This window comes from Vanellus vanellus (genome assembly GCF_965231255.1).
Source record: "Vanellus vanellus genome assembly, chromosome: 4".
Lineage (NCBI taxonomy): Eukaryota > Metazoa > Chordata > Aves > Charadriiformes > Charadriidae > Vanellus > Vanellus vanellus.
The window spans coordinates 26,516,754-26,542,252 of NC_138909.1; the positions used below are offsets into that span (position 1 = coordinate 26,516,754).

The 25,499-nt window shown below is 39.8% G+C and overlaps 2 protein-coding genes across 2 annotated transcripts in view; both read right to left on the bottom strand.

Annotated features, from left to right (window-relative positions):
* The window catches only part of LRIT3 (leucine rich repeat, Ig-like and transmembrane domains 3), a gene marked incomplete at both ends in the record, with an annotated part of 11,230 nt that extends 5,804 nt beyond the window's left edge, over positions 1-5,426 (bottom strand). The window contains 2 exons of the mRNA XM_082482887.1: positions 3,614-4,092; positions 5,311-5,426. Of these exons, the coding sequence (XP_082339013.1) occupies positions 3,614-4,092; positions 5,311-5,426 (595 nt within the window). The remainder of the gene's footprint in view (positions 1-3,613; positions 4,093-5,310) is intronic.
* Positions 5,427-6,902: 1,476 nt separating this feature from the next.
* On the bottom strand, positions 6,903-19,804 carry RRH (retinal pigment epithelium-derived rhodopsin homolog; the record flags this gene model as incomplete). Its single annotated transcript, XM_082482883.1, has 7 exons — positions 19,646-19,804; positions 13,408-13,598; positions 12,083-12,182; positions 11,198-11,351; positions 10,665-10,833; positions 7,932-8,110; positions 6,903-7,008 (listed from the first exon to the last, which is right to left on the bottom strand). The coding sequence occupies exons 1-7, from the start codon at positions 19,749-19,751 to the stop codon at positions 6,903-6,905; spliced, it is 1,005 nt and encodes a 334-aa protein (XP_082339009.1). The 5' UTR covers positions 19,752-19,804.
* Positions 19,805-25,499: the final 5,695 nt, after the last annotated feature.

The window sequence follows — 25,499 nt, forward strand, 5'->3', positions numbered from 1 at the left end:
GGTTGCAATGCAATTCTTACATTAGTTCAAACTGCCTGAAGTAAAGGAAAAACACCCCCAACCACACAGTTACATTTTAGAGTCACCGCAGCATCCTGTAGAGCCCACAGAAAATCAATGGCTAAATTTTAAAAAGCGTGGCGCAGCCAGTCAGCTTTAAAGAGAGCTGGCCCTAAACCATGTGGATGAGAGCCAGAGTGAGCCACTTGGCCATATGGCCAGGAATCATTCCCTGACCCTCCTTCATTTAGCATAGTGTCTACACAGGGTGACATCATACAGTGGGAGGTCATAAAAAAAAAAAACCAACTTCAAACCCCTAAATACAAAGATTATGAATTGGAACAAGGAGATGCTAAACCTGTCTGTCCCCTGGCAAAAGTAGTCCGTGGCTCCTCCAAACGCCCTTGAAGTAAACACGGGGAACCTGAACTTTCTCTTACGTACAACCTTCTTGATGCTCAGTCATGACACTGAAGATAAAATTGCCTCCTGGTGTTAAAAAATACATACGCACAAACTTTTGAGTTTGGGGCTTTGCTGTTGTTGATTTTGTTAATTAAACACAAGGGACAATCTTGTTTTGCCAGAACTAGGAGAGAAGCAAGCTCAAGCTATAATTTCTTACACTAAGTAGAATCTGACTGCTGTTTCCCTGACTAGAAAAAAAACATTTATTTACTCTGGGTTCCAGCTTCTAGCACAGCTCTGGCTGCAGTTACCATTCCATGTAGGCACATAGGTCAGGCCGAACGGTCCCACAGGGAACAGCTGGAGAACATAGGACACTCTTGAGCACCAAAGCAAGCACTGCATGCAATTGTGGGCATCACATTTTCAGATAAACCTTTATTTTAAACCCAGAGGAGTCCAAAGGGAACCAGTAACGATGGTAGAAAATGCAAATAAAGCCTCACAGTCTATAGGAAACCACTGAAAAAAATGGTGTGGTTAGTTAGGGCGGCAAACTGGGAAGGAAAATGTATGAAAGGTTACTATAAGAGATGGTAATTAGTGTTTCTGTACGTTCATCTCAGGTAGGACAAGAGGTAATCAGCTTAGTTTGCAGTAAGGGAGATTGAGGTTAGATATTAAGAGAAAGTTTCCCACTATCCTGATAGATAAGCACTGGAAAAGGTTACCAGAGAAGGCTCTGGAATGGTCTGCCCGCAAACTTTAAGAACAGCACTGACTTAACCAGAATGGTTCAGTTCATCTGGATCTGCATCCCAGCAGGCTAGAAGCCTTTTCAAAATCCTTCCTGATCACATACCTCTGTGATCCTTATCTCCACCTCAGAGGAGGAGGAGAGTATCTACAGGATACACTTCTCCTCCCTGAGGCTCCAGCAATCCCAGTAGAGACAGGAGGCGTGTCAGAGAGGAAGCAGTGCACAGAGCACATCTCGTTCCCGTCGTCCTAAGCCGACATCTCCTATGGTTGGAGCATTCTAGAGACATCTCAGTTCCTAGGTCATCTTTCCAGCCTGATAGTATCTACCAACCATTAATTCCTGAAGAATAACTGCTTTTTAAGTGTCCATCAACAGCAACCTCAGGATGAGCCTCTGCATAATTACAACTTCAGAAGCTCCCATACTATAGATAATAAAGCCAACACTTAGCGGAGACTAAGTAAACCTGTCAAAATAACCCATGACAAAGAGCACTGCACTTTCTAATCTCCAGAAGAAGGGAATGTTTTCTTATTCACTATAGAGTTTCTTATACAGCAAACACTGTCTGTCTGCATTGACATACTCATCAGAAGGCTATGATGTCAATGAAAGAAAATCCAGCTAATTATTCACAGCTTACCTAAGGTAGATTTACTCAACGCAACACAATGAAAGTACTACCTGGCATTTTTCATTCCCAGATCCAAATCTATAATGACTACACAGAGCCTCCCTCTGCATATAACATTTTAAAAAAAGAAGCAAGGTGCTGTTTGAACCCAGTGTGTGTTCCCCTCTGGAGATCTGCGTTCAAATCGAGTTGCAGCGCATAAACGAAAATGATCCAAAAGGAGGTCACATCCCAAGTCTCTAGAGAACTCAATGCTGATACCAGAGGGTTTACCAGGACTACAGGAGGCTGGCAAAGTGCCTGCACCAACAAAGCCTGCAGATGGTTGCCAGGGGAAAGAGAAGGAGAGAAAAGCGTGTGTGGTTTGGGCTTTTTTTGGTGTTAGGTTTTGGGGGTTCTTTTGTTTGTTTGTTTCTTTTGGTTTTTTAAGTGGTGAGGGCTGTGTAAGACAAGGAAACCAAATAACCTCTGGGACTCCCACGTGAGATCATCAGGAGGATTAGATCTAGCACAGTCAGCTCCTACTTTACTGCCTCCTGTAGCCTTCAGCGTGGGCACACGGAAAGGGGTATTGAGCTGGACTTACTTTTAGAGCTTTTTCTTTTTTTTTAATCCTGAATAAACGAAGATCCTATTAATACTGCAAACCTACAGTTACCATGTATGTGAGGAACTCGGTTCAGCCTACTGAAACCTATTAAGTTACTATATACAATCTCATCTGAATGAGAGTTTCAAGTTGCAGCTACTGCTGTGAAACAAAGCAGGTGAACAAATGAACACTGAAGAACGGGGGTTTAGATCAAGAAATTGGAAATACTGAGCAGTACAACGCAGAGCAGATCTTTACCAGTGGGTATAGAACTACTGCAGGTAATTTATGGAGAGGCAGCTTCTTTTCCTCCCTTTCACTTGCTACACTACACTACAAAAACATCAAAACATGCACTTATACATAAAGAGCAACAGAAGAGAACACTATTGATAGAGCTGTTCCATCCACGTTCTGAAACTGCATAAGAGAAAGAGGTTACGTGCAAGACTAGGAAGTGGAAAGAAAGTGTCAGATAAAGCACAAAGTCACAAACAGAACAAATGTGATGGTATACTACAGAGATGGAATAAACTGATGAAAAACAATAATCAAAGTCTGGCCAAATTGTTCTTATATACTATAAAAAGCACTGTGAAGTTTTAGGGATCAGATCCCTACTCTCTCTCTCATATTCAGTATGTAAACTGGGAAAAACTTCAGAATAATTAGCCAGCTTTAGAGCAACAAAAGTCAACATGAGTCCTGAGATCAGAGTTGCCCTCTTTTAAGCAATCACCACAATTATCTGGAGCTCTGTGTCTCAGGAGAGGCTTCATACGAGCATCAGCTCCAGCTACTTGTTTGGCTTGCGAGCCACTGGAAAAAACAAGTGCAAACAGACATGCTTGTGGTTGCAACCACATACAGTGATGAGGGAAATGTCAACAGAAACACAATTTTTGGAAGTGCTGCATTTATATGGATACTGAACACTCCATATGGCCTGTATTCCTGTAGAAGGGAATCCCGTAGATTTTACTTCAGCTTTATTACCTTGAGATAACAACATGCGCGGAGGTCACAATCTCCATTTTATAGTTTTCTGCCACCAACACAAAATAAATACATAAATCTTCACAGAGCGAAACAGAAGACTGACCTGGATAAAACCCACTCTCCTGAATCCCGGGTTGGTGCCCTACCTGCTCTCAGTTGCAACTTAACATTTCGGTATATTTTAATAAGGAATGAGACAGGCTGTTTAACGTACCCAAAATGACTCTCTGGGTCGCCAGAACGTCTGTGTTCTTGGACAGGACAGCTTCTGAGAAGGGGGGCCAAATGTCCATCAAGTCTGATGGCAAGGTGGTTAGCTTGTTGCTGGATATGTCCAGGTAGGTGAGGTTTCTCAGGTACCGGCCAGCATCAGCGGGAATGCTGGTCACTTTATTGTTGTGTAAATCAAGAGTCCGTAGGTTGGGCATCTCCGCCAGCGATTCCCAAGGGAAAGTCGAGAGCAGATTACCATCCAGCCGTAGCTCATGCAGTTGTTTCAAGTTGTAGAAACTGCTGATATCAATGTTGGCTACACAGTTGTAAGTTACCCACAGGTATTTGAGATCTACTAGGTAGTAAAAGGCTTCAGTAGGAATCCTTCGTATGACAGTTTTCTCTATACGAAGTTTTACAGTGTCCACAGGAACATTCACCGGGATCTCATACATGTCAGGATCATTACAGAGCACAGACCTACCATTCAAAAGAAAAAAAAAATTATCAGAAAAACGTATCAGAAAATTGTATTTCAGATTTAAAAGCAAATGCTGTTACTTTCTGGAACCCTACTAGCAGAATAAAGAACATCAAATCAAGCAATCAAGGACAGCCTCTGCATTTAAATATTCGTAAGACAAATGCAGATTTTCTAAAGAGAAAAAGAATACAAAATAGCAATGATACTTTCACATTAAATCTAATTTACTTTATTCTAAAGCATGTAAGCACCATCTTCGGTCCATTCCATTAACTGAAAAAGAGAACCATGGTATAAGGAATAATACATGCATGTATCTCAAGTGGGAACTGCATGCCATCTGTTTTACTAAAATTCAGAATATTGGATTACTAATTTCTAGGTTTTCTGCATGATGAAAATTCAAAGTGTTTGTCTATATAGGCAATATATAGACAATTTCAGAATAGAATAAAAATTGAAAATGTTATCATATTTCTCTAAACAAGAACTTTCTAGCCCTATTTCTGGTGTCTATGTAGAAATGAGCTGCTTTTAGAGGTGCTACAAACTTTCTGCTCCCGTTGATTTCAGTGAAATGGCATTTCTCAGCATTTTCAAGAATCAGTATATTTCCATTGCTTTGGGGTACATTGTTGGCACGTTAGCTTGAAGATTCCCCTCCCCTCAATAATCCTATCTTTAATTTCCTCCCCCTTTTCTCTACATTCTTCCTCTTTTACTTTCTCCTTATGCAGCATTATACTAGATATGTTGTGACAATAAGCAGCAATGACAAACAGTATCTCCCAAAATTGACATAATACCCAGATCATCAAATTTCAAATTAACCTCTTTATTACCAAAAATTATATGATTTCCCTGCAGATTAAAAAAGAAGAAACTACTGTATTTATTTAAACCAGAATCACTTTACACTAGACAACTAGTTTGTAGAAATAGGAAGGACATTACAATAGTAGGAAAATCATGGAGCAGAAAGAAACTGCCTTCTGCGAAAACTGAAGATTTAGAGTAGCTATTTGCTAAGTACAAAGCCATAATCACCATCTGCTCCTATTCAGAAATGCCGCTAGCCATATAACACCAGTGTTAAATATGCCTTTATTTCAACTATGCTAGAACTAATTTGCAACGTACGAGAATGTTATTTCCAATTTCTTCAACCCTCTTCCTTATAAATTGCCTCGTATAACAAATAATAAAATATATACCTTGTTCCAGTGCCATCACTTCTGCCATGGTAAACGCAAGTGCATTGTGAAGGACAAAAACCACGCACTTCTTCAAAAAAGCTCATTAGGAGGTAGAAGTAAATAAACAGATACATGGCTTCCTCTCAGCAGGACCGATATGAAAAGATTTGAAAACTTTATTCCTAGGCACTCGTGTGCAGTGCACTACGAATGTGAATGTAGACATCCATTTAGTAACAGCAGATTACATCAGATTAGCTGAGATCTGTAGTTGCTTAACCTTCAAATGTATCCTGAAAGGGATCAGTTAAACCAGCTAATTCTTTATTCTGTCAGAAGAACACACTCTGTTTCAAATCATATCCAGCATGTTTCAAGGCTATCTTAACACGTAGCTTGTAAGGTTAGTATGTAATAAAATACCTCTTTGCTCCTTCTAAGAGGCAATTAATTAGTTACTGTCCATAAAGTGTTCCAAGGTTCCTGAAGGAAATCCAGTACAGCATGAGGATATTGCATGGCATTTTCTTTAATACTAAAATTTACAAATTAATAGGAAACCTAGATTCCAGAGCTTTTAAAAAATCGTGTAAAAACAGGGTTTTGCCAAAAAAAAAAACGTATATTTAAAATAAGTTACACACTGCAAAGCCAAACTTCAGATGCACGCATACATAATAATAGAATATATTTATTCTCAAATTCTGAGAATCATCAAGAGTGCATATACTACCGTTCATAAATAGATCTATACATAGTCATCTCTTCCACCCTGAATAAATCCATTGCTCACATCACCAAATGTATTTTTTGAATATTACACAACAGACCTATAAAACCATGAGATTGACTTAGAAATGATGAGAAATGACTGTAAATATTTACTCAGTTTTATGTGCCTCCCAAGTGTTAAGCTTTAGGGTGCAATTTTCAGGATTTGCTGAGCAGTCACAAGCGCTAGAACCTACTAAAACAAAAGCTGTCTTTCCTACAAATTCATTTGGTTGTGTGAGCCAAAACTTTAAAAATACACTAATATCCCAAAACTCCTTCAAAATCCTAAAAGCTGATAACAGGTTCTACAGGTTTTGGCTAGGCATTTTCATATCTTAACATATTCACAGAAGCAGAACTTTGCAAGGCATAGCGATGTGGACACTTGGTATAGAAATACATTCACACAGGGAGAATCCAGCGTATTTCAAGTCTGGAAAACTTTCAGGGAAAGTTGAGGGAAAGTAATTCATGAAAGGACTCATAGGCGCAAAATCTATGTTACTGAACTTAAGCACTACCTGCTTCAGTCTCTCCCTGCCTCTCTGTCACCTTGTCCAGCCCTGTAAGAGTCACAGTGAACACTTCACTAGCCTTTTTTAGGTGGGACAGATGTATTGGGCCAATCAACCTCACTTTCAAAAACTAAAGTCTTAGTGGTTTTTGTCTTTTTTTTCTTTTTGACCTATCAAAAGAGATTACTGTGATTAACAGAAAACAGCTGGCTGCCTGGGGCAGATTATTATTCCAAAAGATTAATCTTCCAAAAGATTAATTAACTTTAACCCAGATTTCACTCCTTTCCATGTAACTTATGGAGGTAAATGACATGAGTTTTACGACGTCAGTGCACTTTGAGATACACTCATGGGTAAGGCGTTGTTTATCGTTATCTCTTGTCTTGTCTGACATCGCACCATTGCCAGGATTGCCCTCCGAAACCTGTAAAGGACAAGAAAGGGAAAGCAGAAAGATTGTTAGCTGGAGAGCTAAATATAAAGCAAAACTGGGTAAGCTGGCCCTAAGTATTACAATAGTTTTCAATTTTAGAAAAACTTACTTAATAAAAAATGGTGTATTTGGAATTCAAAAGGACCCAAGTTTTTTTCACTTCCATGTACAGGAATAGCTCGGGTAAATTCTGTGTTTCTTCTACAACAGGGGTCACAGCAGCTTTTGCTTATCCCAAGACAAGGTATAGCCACAACAAAGATGAACTTACAAAATGGGGAAAAAATGAGATGGTTTTTCATTGACTCAGCCGGATCGGATAAGGTCATGTAGACAGAGATCACAAGCTCTGCTTCTAGGCTGGTAGCAGAGAAAGGAAGCATGCCTCTTTCCGAAACCCAGTTCCTAGTCAGAGGCACCAGCCTAATTAGACCATTCGATACGCTTGCTTAAAACAGAAGAACAGGCTTAGCTTATCTGCTTTAACAAAAAGCGTCAATCCATCCTAATCAGTCAGAATATGACACATCCCGAATCAAGCAAGGAAATCCACAGAAGTTACACGTCACTAAGCCAACACACATTTTGGTCACAGTCACTAAGACCAGTCTACTGGTGATGCAACCCAAATTCCATAATGAGTCCCTTTGAGAAACCACGAAAGGACTTTAAAAACTGTCTTCTTCAATGCTTTCTTAAAAATCTTTATCAGTTCAGTGTATTCTGATGATGATCAAAACAGTTTCTTTTAGACTTTCCTGTCCAAAAGGTCATCTTTGGTAAATCAACAGTGGCTTTCCCTTTGATCAAACTGATCCCTAATCCGTTTGTCACATGCTACAGATGGTCATTGTATAGTTGCATGATATGCTAAAAATCACAAAGTAGACTGGTACTAAATTAGAAGCACTTACTTTTTGTTTGCAATTACATAAATGCAGGGATTATAGAATGTAGAAGATTTTGCAAATAGAGGAGCTATGATGGCCATCGCAGGAGAAATTTTCCTCGGGTCTCCAAAGGAAGACCATAAACACACAATGGAATATGGAGACCACGCCACCAAGAACATTACAATCATCACAACAGACATCTGTAAAACAACAGGAACAGACACATAACCAGTATTACCTGAAGATGAAGACCTCATAACCTAACCTCAAAAATGCATGCACCTGTGTGAAAATAGAGCTATCCAGAACCAAATAACAAGATGTAAACAAGCACACCTGACAAATTTTGACAGGTTATGATGAAATCTGACTTTGGGGATTTAATAGCACATCGCACTGCCATTTAATTTGAAATGCTGTTATTTCATTATGTACACTCTTCCTTCACAGTCAGCACTACTGATTATGTTAAATGTGTCCATCAAAAGTTTAAACGGCCAGAGAGGACTTCACCCATGAGTTATGACCACCACTTCAGAGCTGGAAATGCACTGCAAGCTATCATCAAACCCTCTCCTTCCAACTGCAAGTTACCTTAGCTGTGTTATTGTTCTTATTATCGTATATATCTGAAGAGCTGCACTCTGATATCCACCAGAGGATGGCTATCCATCCCTAAGAAAATGCTACGTTTAAAAATGATCAGGTAACCAATATCATCTGAGCCATAGAAGATACCGACTTTTACATAAATGACCTTAGTTTAACCGCTTCCTAGCTACTTCCTGTTTCCTGTTCAGGTGTAAACAACCTGAAATCTACTTTCTGGCCTTGCTAGAGAAAATATGATACGCCGCTTCCCAAAGATAAAATGCTCTATCAGAATGACAGATTCCCTTTCAAAACAGACTTGAGATACACATCAAGAAAAAGAAGTTCCAATGTAACCTCTTTTTGCCGTCCTGGAGAGCCCAAGCAGAAGGAATCCAGCAAAAACAGGTCACCCTGGAATGCTATTACAAACAATAAATATGAACAGAGACAAAAATCTAACCAAACAACCAACCTAATAAAAACGTTTCATAAGCTTTAACTATGGTATGGTATAGTTAAATAAAAGGAAGTAAATGTTCCAGGACACAAAGGCTCAGTCCCTATACTTAAGGAACCCCGAAATGTCTGCTTGGTTTAATAAAGCACGATAGCCATGTTCATGCATTATACTGAGGAGATATCTGAGCCGTCGTGTTTCCTCTGCCTTCCTGTGAAGCAGAACAATCTGGACACATTGGGGCTCAGAGCCCAGAACACACCATGCCACAATCGAACAGCGACAAACTGGAGGTAGTGGGAGGGCAGGAGAGGAATAAACCAGGACAGAATTTTCCAGCTTTTGTTAAGGACATGAAGCAGTAATGGAAACTGGAATGGAAATCTCAAGTTAATCAAGAGGACAAAACAAATCCCTAGAAAACCAAACAAAACTGCAGGGCTCTTTGTACGTACAGGATTCCCCTGAGTTGTCTACTTATACCTTTATTCAATCTTTCAGTGATTAACTAAATGAGAAACAAGAAGTATATGGCTACTTTGTATGTGCTGTTCTAGAGCATAACCAATAAACAAGCAGCGATTCTCTCCACAGAAGATGCCTATTTAAATACAAATGCAATACCTATTGATAATAATGTAAAAAAAGAACCTTTTCATTTACAAGTTTGTTTGGTTCATAGAAAGCTTAGAAGATGCTAATTTGTGAAAAAGTAAGCAGTCCAGTTCTAAAGAAGGATAATGCTTAACTCCAAAGTGTCAATCTTTTTCTTCATACACTTTTCAAAAATATAAACTCAGTGTTTTCAACTGCAAAACAGGAAAAATGCATTTTCTTCACAAATGCGAGTCCAAATTTATAACTGAATCCTCGGTTTCAAGCACTCCGAAAGTTCTTCAGAAGAGTAAAATGCTCAAATTATTATTTTTAGGTTAAAACACCATTTTTCAAAATTTAGCAATGAGAATGTTTTCCAATGAATGTTAAGTTTGCATTGATGAGTAATTCAAAAGCATAGGTACACACTCATCTGTCCAGTTCTCTCCCATTTTTCATCATGCCCAAACAGAAGTTGTATCTTTACACAAAACCAAAGGAACTAGTGAACTTCAAGCTTCCTCAAAGACTTTTATATGTTAAAAGAATGTCAACCTTCCAGGCAGGATATATCATTTTATGCTGTAACTCACATTTGCTACTGTTTACATAAGAAAGAGATAAACTCAACAGACTGAAAAGAACAAGGGATTGGAATCACACAGCTCAGGAGCTTGGAAATGCGCTTTCATTTCTAGGCCATTGGTTCAAATCAGAGCTGACCAATCCATTTCAGACCAGATACACCTGTGAACCGAGCAGAAAGCCTAAGGACTCTGCAGACACAAAGAGTAAAAGTCCTCCGAGGGCATCTTTGAGGTACATTTCTATGTAATGACAGAGGGCAGAGGCAAGGAAAATTCACATTGTTCCCAGCCTTCAAAGTAGCTATTCATCTGGAGAGAGAATTAGTAAAAAAGTAAAGAATCTAGTCAAGTCAAGCCAAGAGTTTTCACACTGGCTAAATTTCAGCTAAAATTTAGTATGAAAGGAGAAGGGGGAATGTAAGAAACAGAAATGCTTAAAAGGCTGCACTGTCCCTCTGCCCCCAAGACTTGAACACAAAAGAATATGCTTAAAATAAAATATGCCCTCATTTACCGTACCTTTGTCACATCTACTTGGTCAGACCAATCTACGTTGATGCTCTCCAGGCAGTTACTGCTGGCATATTGTTTCATTGTCCGGGAAACATTGTAATAACAGTAAAACATGACTGTTAAGGGTACAACAAAATTAACAGCAATTACACTCATTGTGTAGGAAACAAAGGACCTGATAAGACAGAAAAACAAAACACAGTAACTTACAAATAGCCATCCAGGAAAGGTTACTAAAGAATTTGATATTTTGAGTTGATTATGAAATTCTAAAACAAGCTCTTAAAGAATTAGGAAAATTTTCTTTAGCCTTAATTTTTTTATTAGCAAATACAAGTCTTGCAGTTTAAGCATGGCTCAATTCCTGTTTGTTTTTTTTCTAGACTTGCTCTATATTATTTCATGTGTGTTAAAATGATTTTTATAAATTAGTCTTCATACTTCAGAAAGAAGAAATTATGCTTATACAGAGGTGAATTAATATTCTTAGCCTTCAATGAGACAGAAAATTTAAAAGAAAGGGCAAAAGGGAATCTTACACATCATTTTTCCTCCAATTTACTGTGCACGTTGCTCCAGTCGGATCCGGAGCATAGCTAGCCCAGCCTACAGTAGGCATGGAAGCCCAAAAGACTGCATTTATCCAAGCAGCAAGAATTAGAGTGGCATAGCTACGTGTAGTCATTCTTCTTCCTGTGGCCAAGCACATACAAGCACAAACGGTTGTCACCTTTTGTTTCTTTCCAGTGTTGAACTTGGACAAGTGGCTTCCAGCAAGCACATACCACGTTAATAATGATCCTTTCAAAGGCCTACGCTCCCGAACACTGTGGCATATCCGTTTCATACTGCTGAATGACAACTCAAGCTTTCCAGCCTTAAACACCACTAAACCGCCATCGCCCATTCCAACTCACAGCATACAGGCAATATCTGATCCTAACCCCAAGCCAAAAAGCTTATTATGCACCAGCTCATTCAGGTACATCTTTGCATGATTGCAGGGGGAGGAATTAACTGTTACGATACAGCTTTAACAGAGGAGAGAAAAAAAAAAAAAACAAAAATCCAGTACAGGGTTAACACAACACTAGAAGCACACACCAGCTTGACAGTGGGCAAAACCTCCCACAGCTAGAAGCTTTTCATGTGCTCCTGTATATGGATGTGGCCCTCCAGAGACTGGAAACAGCCAGGAAAATACACCTTATAAACAGAGTAACAGCCTAATTCTGAAACTTTCACAAGCAGTACCACACATGCCAACAAGATAACTTTCTTAACCAAGTGCTGTAGGATCATGCTCTAAATTCAAATTATGCCCAGCACTGTAACTATGGAGTCATTCAGGAGAAAACAATACAATTACGCTCTTATTTCATAAAAGCCCAACACTGAGCGATCTTTGACCATAAGTACAGTACCTATATCAGGCCTGCAGATTGTCAGATAACGGTCAACTGCAACAACAGTGAGCAAACCAATACTCGCCATCCCAAAAAAGATATTTAAGGCAGCATAAATCTGAAATTAAAACAAAACAAACAAAATCCTTTCTGAGAAATCTTTCAAAGGTACCAGCACAGATTTGTGGACTGAATCGAAGGCACTACGATACATTACATTCAGCCAGTGTTCTCTTCCATAAGCAAGGTACTGAAGGAACTAATTCAGTGCAGGCAATTTGGAGCTGGCTTATTTAAAATTAAACATTTCAAAAGCAACCTGCTTGTGTGCACATCAGAAACCCTAAAGACAGCAGTCTAAAAAGCAAACAAACATCATAATTCAATAAGTAAATTTTGAGATTAAGAGATAAAGAGTTTGTAGGCTGGGTGGGGTTCAATTCATGTTTTCAATGTATGTTAAAGAAACTTGAAGAGCATTTGATTCATCAAAAAAAGTTGTGGTTTTAGCAAATGTGAGGTCCCGAATTGTCACTCTGTTGGATCACCAAACTTATTTCACAGACACAGTACACTGATTTTCCTCATCAGCCCCCATTTTTACATGTGTCAGATCTACTGCACAGAGTGACATCTCCTTCAATCCCAACAGGATCCAAATGCATCTGCTCAGTCATCCCATGGGCAGCCTCACCAGGCAGGGTGACTGGGAGGGCTGTATTACCACTGGCACCCCAGAAGTACATAGCCCCGCGCCAGACCACATGCCACCAGCGGTTATAGTAGAACCATATGACATTCAGCCATCTCAGTTCACAGGATTCGTCTGGTTTAAGTTGACATGAGTTGTGTTAAAACTAAGCTAAATCTTTAACGGAGGCCAATAGATTTGCAGGCCTTCATTTTGGATATCCTAATAGTCCCATGCAAAAGAACATGAATTCGCCGAGCAGAACTCATTAAGATCTGTCAAGCTCATCACCAAAACAGCAGCCAGATCCAAAGTCTTTTAACTATCAAATAAGTCATCAAACGCGCATGTGCTACTATAACCCTTTTCATTTGAGGATTTCGGTTCCTAAGCCTTCTTAAAGCTATATTAAAATCTCTAGTTGATAAATATAAGGTTACATTTTCATGTTTTCAGATTATAAACATGTTTGGAATTAAATTCACACAAAATCCTATATCCAGAAATTATCGACATTACAGAACACCAGCTTCAGGTCTAGAGTCAAATTTTGCATCTCCATCTTACCTCTGATACCAGATAGAGCTACTCCTTATTTCTCAGTTTGCTTTTAAGCGCTCAAAACTTTCTCTCTGACTAAATTGCTAAATACCTGGCATCCGGTATATCCAAATTTCCAGCTTCCGTGCAGGTCCGAGGCAGCAGACATGGGGTAACCAATGCCGCTAACACCAATGTCAGTAAAAGCCAAGTTGATAATAATTGCGTTGGTTGCTGTCCGAAGCTCTTTGTACTTAACAAAGATGCCTAACACAACAATGTTACTGAGAATGCTTATCACTCCTGTAGAAACAGAAAAAGGGAAACTTTACAAAAGATGCATACCAGCCAGTAATATACATGGAGAAGAAAATGCAGCCTATTGTAACATCTGAGTGCTAAACAAGTTTTATTTTCAGTCAAATGCAACTTTGCAATGAGGATAAACACCTGGAAAGGAGAGAAAAGCTCTTCCGATTAGGTAACTTGCACTTGGATTCAGTAAGGGCCACAAGTGGAGTGTTTTGCCAAACTTGGGACTCCTAATGCAATGACAGGAGCATAGCACAAATTCAAAAGCGTCAAAAATTCAAACACTCCAGCCACCGAGTACAGTGCTGTCTTCCATGGCAAAAAAAGAATGCAGGCTGGTGACTGGCAAAAAAAAGTGGGGCTTATGATTCGCCTGATCTAGCGGAAGGCCCCTGCCACCACCCGAGATCTTCCTTTGCCAGCTGAGAGTTTCCACTGTGCATTCAGACAATAATCCTGGGCAAAAGGAATATAGGAGCTTTGACTTCGCTACCACTATCCGAGTCAGACTAACTCTGCTCAGGAGGTGCCAAGTCTTTGCAAGCACCAAACTTGGCTGGGGTCGCTGCAAATTGTATTTTCTAAGCCTCGTCAAGCAGTCTGGATGATCCGCATAGGCTGCTCCAGTGGCGTGGCTGGGTCTGACCCACAGCTATTTCATCCACCTGAGCAGCTCTAGGGCTGTGTCATAGTGCCCTGGTTTGAGGTAAAACAGAACCAATTTTGTTCAGTAACTTCGCTTCTTAGCTGGGCCTCTTCTAACTACTGAAATTAACTGCCTATTGTGCAGACAGTGTTCACTATCTCAGAGTGATAAGACCAATTGTCTATAGCTGATGCCCAGGCACGGTCTGCAGAGAGGCTCTTGCTTATACTTATTGCTATAACAAAGTTGGTTGGCCTTGGGTGTTATTTGCCCCGTTGGGGGGTCGGAAGCAGAAAAGCATAGTGGGGTCCCACCTGCGGGGAGGAGCGGACAGGACAGGTGACCCAAAACTGACCAACAGGGTATTCCATCCCATCTGCCTCATGCTCAGTATAAAAGCTGAGGGATCAAAGGGTCACAGGCTCTTCCTTCAATGGCCGATGTCTGAGGAGGGCTCTGTTAGTCTGCCTGTGATCCCAATCCTGAATCCACATCCGGAATCCAGTTCCTGTCCATCACTGAGTCCAGCCTGGGACTGCCCCAGTGCCAGCCGGTGACATGATTGTCATCTCGGGAGCTCGATACGGTTTTGTATATATTTTTCATTATTTCTTTTTATTTTATTAATAATATTTCATTAAAGTAGTTTAGTTTCTTCTAAACTCATAAGTCTCTTTTTCCTCCTCTGCCTCTCTCTTTGAAGAGGGGTAGAGGGGAGCATCTGTCGGTCCCGTCTGGGGTCCCTCGGGTCCCCTGTAGTGGATTTTGGCCTAAACCACAACACATAGCCATGGGAAAAGTCCAGCTCTGCAGTGAACTTGCTCCTGCCTGGCTAACCTGTGTATTTTTAAACCTCTTTGGTCTGGCTTGACTCGAGCTGTCTCTGAAGCTCCTTATTAGGCAACACAAGAAATAGGCAGTAGACAAAGGGTTGTAATAAAGAAATACAGTACTAAAGCTAAAACATACATTCTCTTCTCTTCATATCCAGTCCCTCCGAAATTTGCTTTGGAATTAATGCTCTTCAAGGTGCCCGGAACACTCTTCAGGACCCTGTGCATCAGCAAGTTTTTTCTGATCCTGCTGACCTATATTAAAATCTTCAGATACTCCATTTCTCTTGCTATTTCTCCTTCCCAGCCAAATCCTACTGCGCGGCTCTTGGAGCGAGTTTACATGGCACTCCCTCAAAACAGCAGTTTTGTTTGTTGTGGTTTTATTCTCTTCAGACTCTAGGCTGTTGCAGAGATATCCAGAGAAAACTCCCATCCTCTAGACTTTTCCTAACCCACTATTAATACGAGCTGTTAATAAACAGCTAATAAGGTTAAAAACTCCCCCTTGAACCTCAGCAGAGAAAGACTCTCTTGAGCTGCAGCTCAAACAATAACCTCAAATCAGCAGGGTTAGAAAAACGGAGGGCAAGAATCAGTTTCAAGCACTTCAGCTCTACAGTTGAATTTTGAAGATTTCAACTGGTATCAATATGGAAATTCCTTCAAATCATAGAAAGACCTGTGGACTCCATCACTGGCAATCCACAGGAAGACAAACCACAGATTTTATAAATACCAGTGCAAACCCCAGTGCATCAAACTGAAGCAGACTTTCTAAAGTCAAATACACGCCAGAATTACCATCTGAACCACTATGCTCAGCAAAGACTACGTTAATACCATGACAGGTATGAAAAAGACACAGAAGGAAATCCAGTGCAATCATATAACATACATAAAAATATAACAAAGATGATACTTTGGATAACGGACACTAGGGATAACACCAATTCTTCAGCTTTTAGATGGAGTTTCTCCATTTCAGTTATGTAAATTGGTACCTTTTTTATTATCCCTGAAACTCATATAAGGAGTTTCACCGCAACATTTTATTAATCAGTACTAATCTCCTACATTACAGAAACTCTCTTAACAGATTTAGTAATTTTAAAATAAAATGAGGCAAAATTATAATTAATTCCTGGCTATCTCTCTTTCCATTCTCTTTTTAAAACCACCAAGCATGTTTGTTCTCACGGTGCAAGTCTCCTGCTTAGTACATAAAAATTACATTACAGATGATGTTGGAGGTGCATAGCCACATAGATGCCATCAGCTATCATATTCCTATATTCACACATTTCAGGAATGACACTGTGACGCTATGAGCCCCTAAAATGAACAAAAGCCGGGAGCTGGCGATCTGGTCTGAAACCCACACCGTAGTAAAAGCACTTGCAGTGCCAGTTCTGTCAGCTCTCCTGTTGACAGGTAGTAAGTCATCTCTTGGGAGGGAGGAAGCAAAATGGAAGTACATGTTTATAAAACAGTACAGGCTTCTTATGAGGCATGCTTTAACAGATATTACAGCTATCAAGAATGAAATCGGAAATGCAACAGAACTGTAAACTCATATCCTCAGCGTGAAGGAAGGATCCTGCTAGACACACTTAAATTCAGTGCTTCAGAGCCCAATCTTAAAATGCAGGGGGGGAGTGGGGAAGGAACAAAACCAAACCAGAGAAGAGAAAGTGGAAATTGCTAGGACTATATTCTTTAAAAATTTTAGCACAACTAAAACAAATTAATAATAGAGCCCCAAAAAATGTTCCTGGGAGCAAAAAAAGTAAGAAAGAAGATGGACTCCGCCTTCAAAGTGAGAAAAAACATATAGATTCAAGAAATGCCCTCTTCCCTGTTTCTGAGAATCAGGTCAAGCAGAAGAACAAAGTTTCTCCAGGCAGCAGTTAAGCAGCGCCCATTAAAAGAGCAACAAAGCTGGTGAAGGCTCTAGAGCACAAGTCTTATGAGGAGTGGCTGAGGGAACTGGGGTGGTTTAGCCTGGAGAAAAGGAGGCTGAGGGGAGACCTTATCGCTCTCCACAACTACCTGAAAGGAGGTTGTAGCAGGGTGGATGTCAGTCTCTTTTCCCAGGTAACCAGTGATAGGATAAGAGGACATAGCCTCAAGTTGCACCAGGGGAGGTTTAGATTGGATATTAGGAAAAATTTCTTCACCGAAAGGGTTGTCAAGCATTGGAACAGGCTGCCTAGGGAAGTGGTGGACAGTCACCATCCCTGAAAGCATTTAAAAAAACGTGTAGACGTGGTGCTTTGGGACATGGTTTAGTGGTGGACTTGGCAGTGTTAGGTTAACGGTTGGACTCAATGATCTTAAAGATCTTTTCCAATCCAAATGATTCTATGGTTTCTTAGAGGGCTGTGAGTGCAGACCAAGCCCAAGACTTTCAGTAACCTGAAATCATCAGCTGGGATGAACCCACATGATTAAGAAAAAGCACACTGCCCTTTGGACTGTGAAACATCTTACAGTTAGACAACTATTCCCATATTTCTTCAATTAAACCTTGTAGTTTTGTGAAGATGAAGATAAAAACCTCATGACCTCATCAAGGGCACAATAATTTCTTAATTTCCTTCTTCCCAGGGAAGCAATGAAAACTAAAAGCAGATCAAATGCAAATACATGCCATAACAGAATTAAGCAAGACACAGGGGCGGTAGCATCAAAACAATGAAGGTTAGGTCCGTGTATGACACAGAATTCACTTTTCCAGTGAGCATTTTTAAATGATACCAGAGCATTTCACCATTATAAACTGAAGGATAGCCATGACGCAGTATTGCTTCCTGCCGCCTCAGTATCCCTCTTATCATCGCTAAAATTAACACACTGACTACTGTAGACTGCAATACCTAACAATTAATTCCTTCTCAGAAAACAAAGCAATTATCTTCAAAAGAGAAGCATTCAAACCTTTAAAAAAGCAGCATAATGATGAATACTGTACTTGTACTTCATTCTTCTTCTTAGACATCTGCTTATTAACAGAGCTTAAATTTTCCAGATGTGAGATTTGCTGTGGTAAGGCATTTGCAAAGCAATCAATCATAATTTCAAAGATGTTATAGACCACACTGTCAAAAACTTGCCTCATTAAGAAAGCAAAGTCCAAGCTACAGGTGATTTACTAGACTCCCTCAATCATAATAAGAAAAAAAAAAAACAACACACAACAAGAAAACCCACACCCCATAGTAATCCAACTTTTTTTTTTTTTTTTTAAAGATATTGAATTTCCATGCAAAATTAAAAGAGAAGAGCTGGGTTGATTCTGGTTAATCCCATTGATCACCTATGATCCCTAACACTGGGTGGTCAAACTATGTGAAAAGACCACTTTGTTACATACAATGTAATCAATTTTAATTAAATATAACAAGTATCATACATATTTGCAGCACCTAATAATCCAGTTACCTGCAAGTAATATGGTAGTGCTGCAGAGTGTATCTAGCTTTCCAATACTTGACCATCATCCATCTCTACAGCATCTTAACAAGTCTATTGATCTGTGTAGCTCTCCTACCAATTTTTCTAAAAACCTGAAATAAATTATGCCTTTGTATTCAAAAATACCCTCTTTACCATAACAGCAATTTGATACTCACCACTTCAAACAGATCTGCTAAATACAATGTGACCATCAGCAATACTATTTCATATAAACCTGAAGTACATTAATATTTTAAAGTATTTTAAAACCTGCTTAGATCATAGAAAATGTATGAATAAAGGATTTATAAACTGATTTAATTTTCCGTAATAAAGGTATAGAAGGCCTATTTTTAAACACAGTAGATTTCAGGTTTTGGTTGGGTTGATATTTCATTGCTATAGCACTCAATGCCTCAGAAAAACATTACTGACTCAGTTGTGGTTATAACAATGAGAAAGTTTTCAAGGGAAAAAAAAATAATTCTATAATCATTCAAGTTTAGCCAAAGGCCACTGCAGTCACAGGGAACGAACACGATGTCAAGCCTTCCAGCATGCTTTTTCTAACATGTGTCATTGGTGAAAAATACAGCTGCAACTGGAGTCTGCTCTTCTCTGATTAATGACCAGCTCCCTCCCTCTAAGTCACATTCCAACCCTTCCCCTTACATCCCCCTAACAGACACCCGCTCACATGCTCAGACTACACATATATTACTACGAACATGTGGCCCAGGAGAAATCTCAAGATAGCTTCAAGCACATCGCAGAAAAATGCAAGATGTGACAGCTATGCTCTATTTTTATCTCTTTTGCAAGCTGGCAGAAATTAATTCTCACTCTCTTCTATAATTACATATCAACAAAATATATTTTTTGAGACACCATGCTGCTTTCAAATATAGAGCAGAAAACCTATCTTTCTGTACGCTTCAGTCACCCTCCTGATTGCTAACTTGTCAGTAAACTATGGAGAAAAGCCATTAGATGTTTGTGTAATACAAAATGAAATACCATCGCTGTTACTATACAAAATGAGCATTCAGATCTACAGTTCTATTTTAAAGAGTTACGCAACAATTTGCCAATGCCCATACCTGCTGTTATTAAGTAAGCTGCAACTATGTTGTGCTCGGTCTGCGTAAAGGCTGAATGAGCTTCATTGTCGCTTTCTGAGGAATTGGATGAATCATTCCAATGCATTTTGGACAAAAGAGACTGTCCTCTATCCTCTGCAATAATTCATGAAGACGACGAAACACTACAAAACCCTGTCAGGCAAATTCTTTCATTATTCAATAGACTCACTGAACAATTAAAAAAAAAAAAAAGGAGGTAGGGGGGAGTTCCCCCCACCATTGACAGCCTCCAAGCATGATTTAATTGGACTACAGTGGAAAGAAGTTTACACTCCCAATCTATGCAGGAGATTGTTAATTAGAACAAAGAGCAGCACAGAACCAAGTACATTTCCAACAGTATGCTTAAACTTCATTCTTAGTGCTAAAGAGATTAACTGTCACATGCCCCCAAACTTTTTCCTTCAAACCTCTTGTGCAATGTTTCGGAAACCTCAACAAAAGTTGGCTCAGGTCAGTTGGTCATCAGCCTGGCTTGGAATTAATTCTCATCATCCCAGGGAACACACAAAACCGCAGCACAACATAATGACACCAATGTAAATTTCTTTTAAAAGCAGGATATGCTTACTCTAAAGTCCATCCCTTCAAATCCTTAAAGACCTGCCTCTTCAAGATTCTTAGTTTGATTTAAACTCTGAAGATGACATAGACACGAGAACACAGTCCCGTATTTTCTAAAGTGAAACATGACTTTCAGAAAACTCAATTGCTACATTTCTAAAATAGCCTGGTCTGCAGAAAATGATTGTTGAATACGCCTTACAAGTGTGAACACCCTCCCTCTCCCAAATACACACACGTAAGCCTACTTTGGGCAAATTTTCCTAAGCATGTTACTGGCCAGAAAATTATTATGCATTTTCCAAAGCCTTATGCAGCAGAAGCTCATGTTTTCTTCTCTTCAGTGATGAGGTAGCAGGACACCTAAGTAAACCTTTTACAAAACCCTGCAAAAATATTAGCTGCAATAAACTCTTGCCCAAAGAGCTTATATGCAGTGTCAGTAGAAGCAATCAAAGGTGTTTCCCACCAGTTCTTCATAGAGTTTTTGCCTCCAGTTTTGTACTCGAACTGGGTATAAAAGTGAGAAGGATTAGCAACCAGTGGTTCTTCAGTTGTATGTGGTTCACAGGCAGCTCAAGCAGGCTCCCAGGCTAGGGCTGTGTCTTCTGAGCAGCAATAAGGGTGTAGTGACACAGGTAGTACTGAAGACTATAGCCATCCTGTAGAAAAGAAATACACCTGAAGAGCTCTCCCTTCTCTGAGCCACGAAACACTCGGAGCATTCCGTCCTACTTCTCAGCTTTCCAAAACAGACATCCTGCATCTTTCACCCATTTAAATCTAAAGGTAAGAAAATTTTGATATAAAACTTGTGCAGTCATGACATTTAGTCATCATTACTACAGACGGTGTCACAGTTCTACCAGCAAACATTTTCTTTAATGCCACACATCTACACTTCACTCTTACAGTTCTCAGAGTACTTGTGTTATTATGGTATTTTTCCTGTCAGAAGAGAATTAGGCAGGAACAGGGTGGGAGGGTTCTGAAAGGAAAGATGATCTGTTTGGCAACGAAGCCACTTCCCTAGTGCCCCACAGTCCTGCCTCGAAAGATAAAAGCATAGTGATAATTTGATATCTTTGCTTTCCTCCCCTGAAACTTTGGCAAGATTTTCAAAAGCATCTCAGATCCTGCAGCTTCCACAGAAGTCAGAGCTCGCAATGCTGAATGTCTCAGAAAAGCAAAGCATTACTATTTTTATTCAGATAGGATTCCAGACTTAGAGTAGCAGTTAATGAGATCATACAGATTTTTTATGTACTTGTTGGTTAAAACGCAAGTTTCTAATATGTGCAGTCCATCCTATGTACCATCACATTGTCTCCATCTCCTCTTCTCTTAAATTGGGCTAATTTTACAGCAACAGGAATTGAGATAAAAAAGTCGAAATCAAAGGCAGACATTACTTATCATTAACCTAAAAGTAATTTTTTTCTAGAACACTGCAGTTCATAAAACAAAGCAAAAAAAAAGATAAAGCAGTGAATTAAATATTAAAGTGTACAAATAACCCAGAAAGTTGGAACCACAGTTCCTAAGCCAGATAAGCCATGTTTTATAACATTGGTTTTTAATACTGACATAAGAAAAAAAAATCCAAACCCTCAGGCTGTTTTTATCCTCCAATAGCAGATTGTGTCAAAGGGGCACTTTATAACCTCAGCTGATGCTTTTCCTTCCCACTTGTCGCAGATCAGTAGCAACAAAACACAATTTCTATGTAAGCCCATTCTTCAGTTTGTATCTGTATAGATACGGGGCAATGCAAAACTCATTACAGGGTTTAGCAAGTTGCTTTCAGTTATGTGTAAAGTATACTTCAATCCAAGCGATGAGAATAGAGAAACTTACCGTTTGCATTAAAAAAATAAAAATTAAAAAAAAAAAAAATCCGAAACACATCTTCCCTATTTTCAGCGGTAACCACACTAAAAAAAAAACCAACCAACCCCACGTTTATTAAGCACATCACCACTAGAGGGCTCTATATGGCAGAACTTCCCTTTTATCTTACTTTCACAAACATGCAAATGCTCCATACCCAACAGAAAACAAATTAATAAATTACTTCCCTACACCACCAACCCCCCCGAGACTTTTACTGGATTTAAACTGTTGATTAGAAAAGTTTGACTCTGAACTAAAGACATTTTTCAACTGACTGAAGAAAACACCCTGAAAAGTATGTGACTCAACAAAGCTTTTCACTTGCCATATTTCATGCCATAGCTATGTTTTGGGTTGTTTTTTTTTTTTTAAGACAACACGGTTCCTTGCCATGACAATGCTTTGCACAACTGCAAATATCTTTGCACCAGTATGTATGTGACTATCCAGCATTGCTTCAGGCAAACATCAGTAACTTCATGTCAGTGCTAGAGAATCCTTTCTGTTCTACAACAGCCACTGCTGCAGACATACGTTAAAATAGCCCAATTATTTTCTGCACTTCATCAACCTTCTCTGTCAAAGTAACACAGCAAATCTATGAACTATATTGAACCATCCCATCCCAACAACTACAGAAAACACAAGGAGAAAAAAAACCTCCAACAAGGAATGCAGGGGCACTAAGGCCATTCTAACAATTTATGCTTTACAATACATCTAGATCCCTCATAGAAAAAATATAAAACCAGAATTTTAGTGTGGCGAGAACAAAAGGCTCAAGATCTTCTAAATACCTTTAAGCAATCTGATCCTAGTGATTTACCACCTGCCATTTTCAAAATCAGCCAAAATTCAGACCCTATGTCTGGTTCAAATATTGCAGTGGCTAACACATTCACTTTCAACCGCATTTTGAAAACAGGACTTGGTCATGGAGTGCTCTGCCAACAGTCAGCGCATGCACACACTGACAAGCGGACAAGGAGGCAGGCAGGTGACACCACTACAGCTTTGTCCTGAGTGGGAAGCCAAGCATTGTGGGGTGAACTGAAGCCTACCTTCTTCTTGAGCTTCAGAGGAATACTGCAGGACACCAACCCGCCCTTTGCATTGCTGGAGCAGGTGGCAGGCGAAAAGTTCTTTATGTGGCCCAGCCATCTGCCCCACAGGCAGCCAGTGAGGGGAAATTCAGGGAACACTGAAGTGTCATCCAGAACCTACACTGCCACCAACACCTTCTCCCCCCACCCCTCCCTTGTTTCAGACTGCACTGTGACTTCTTATCCCCAGACACCATGGCTACTTGAAACTTTCCATTTCTGCCTACCTGTTTCTGTCAGGGTGCCGGTGAGCCCCCCTTTCTTACTCTCTGCAGAAAAAGCCTAGGATACCTGTAAGTTCACATATAAAACTCAAACACTTCACTTCCTAGGATCAGGAGCGCAGTAACAGAATCAGAGATAAGATTTGAATAGAAGGTTCAAGACACAGAGGAAGGTGTCATATAAAATTAGGGAGCCTGTACTTTAGTTCATTGCAGCATTACACTGCAGAGAAGACATCTTAATTTTTTTTAAGACTGAATTTTCATCTATTACAGTTAGCAATGACTTGCATTAGGAGGGCAGGGTCATGCCATGGCATAGAGAAGACAAGGCAGAACAGGGACTGGATGGGCCCTGCCACAACCAAACACCATTCTTCCCCAGAATGGGGGGGGGGGGGGGGGGGGGTAGAAAAAAAAGACATCACCACACGTCCAGACACTGCTTCCTCATATGGCAGCTCATTTCACATCTAATCACTAAGGATGTTCTTCCATAAGCATCTGAACATCCTACAACCTCCACACAGATCTAAGATTATAAATTTACTTGGGATGTTTGTGTTAATCCCATCCAACATTGTTTGTATCCGCAGGACATGCCATAATGCTCCTCATGCATTTCTCAGCTGGGACTGCAATCAAGAGGCCAATCTTCCCTCTAAAGCTGCAACGTACATTGTTTTTTAACTCCTCTGCACACAAATGTAAAAGTCTTTGCTTTGGTCTTGCAATGGCTTCAGGCTGATTCACTGCTCCATCTGCTGTGAGATTCAAAGCATACGCTTCTTGTCCTAGGCAAGATAGTACTTCATGCAATTGAAACATCAGCTGTCACATCATGCAGTTTAAATGGGATGGCAGTACAGCCTTATGATACCCCAGGAAGAAGTATGCCCCTAAAGCATGCAGTGCAAACAGCAAAGCAGAGCATGAATCTGGGTGTATGAGTGAGGACTGCATTACATTAGCCTTCCAAAGCCAGAAGAATAAGGAAAGATCAAAGCCAGCTACCCACAACTAGCTACTGAAGCATCAGTGAAGAAATACAGCACAGCAGAAGATGCAATTACAAATATGACAGAAGTAATGACAATTCCAGTTTCACTGCAGGTTGGTATTGTTCAACTAGCATGTGGTATGCCAGGGATGAAACAACTTGCATAGTATAGCTAACGGGCAATTCTACAATGCTTCAAGTCAGAGTCCTAAGTCACTCAGGGCTAGGAATACACAGCAACAAAAGTCTAAACATCTTCAGAGGTCTGGATTTAATTGACCTGGCTAAAGTTAAGTCTGTAGCAATATCAGGAACATAATCTGTACACCTCAACTCCTGACTGTGCTGCAGTTGAACATTAGACTCAGTTTCTTCTCATAAAAGCAAAAGACATTCCAATGTTCTGTGGTTTCCTTTTTTAAGCTGAAGAACATTTTTATCTATTATCTCATGAAGCATCTGTTCAGACTTAATTGAATTCTTGAATATTTGTTTTGCTCCCTTGTTTCAAGTTTTGTTCCAGAGATTATTCAAACTAGCAGTCACGTTCATTAACAAGACCAGTAACTGCCCAATCCTCGCACTGACAAATTATCCATTTCTTTTTGTTAAACAGAAGACTAATATAACTCATTTGCTTGCTATTGCATTCATTAATTAAAAAGTATAACAGTAGGATCAATTCTGAAACGTACTTCTTTCCACATTGAACAAGATGTTCAAAATACTTCAATCTAGATTATTCTACAGTCCCTTTCAAAAGTGCTTGGTATGAGAGTCTGTGAATGGACTCCTGGCTCTGGATGAAATCCAGGGGAAATCTACTTTGCTATTCTTATTTATTTCCAAGTTTAGAGAGGCACCCTGTTCTCTTCCATCCTTAAGAAGAGACAGTTATAGCTTTTCAACAATCCCCATAATGCATCCAGTTAAAGTGACCAAAGACTCATGCAGCTTTTTTCATGCCTTTTTTAAGCAATACTTAACTGAAAGCACTGTGTGCAGAGGAGCCCTATGATGGGCTATCT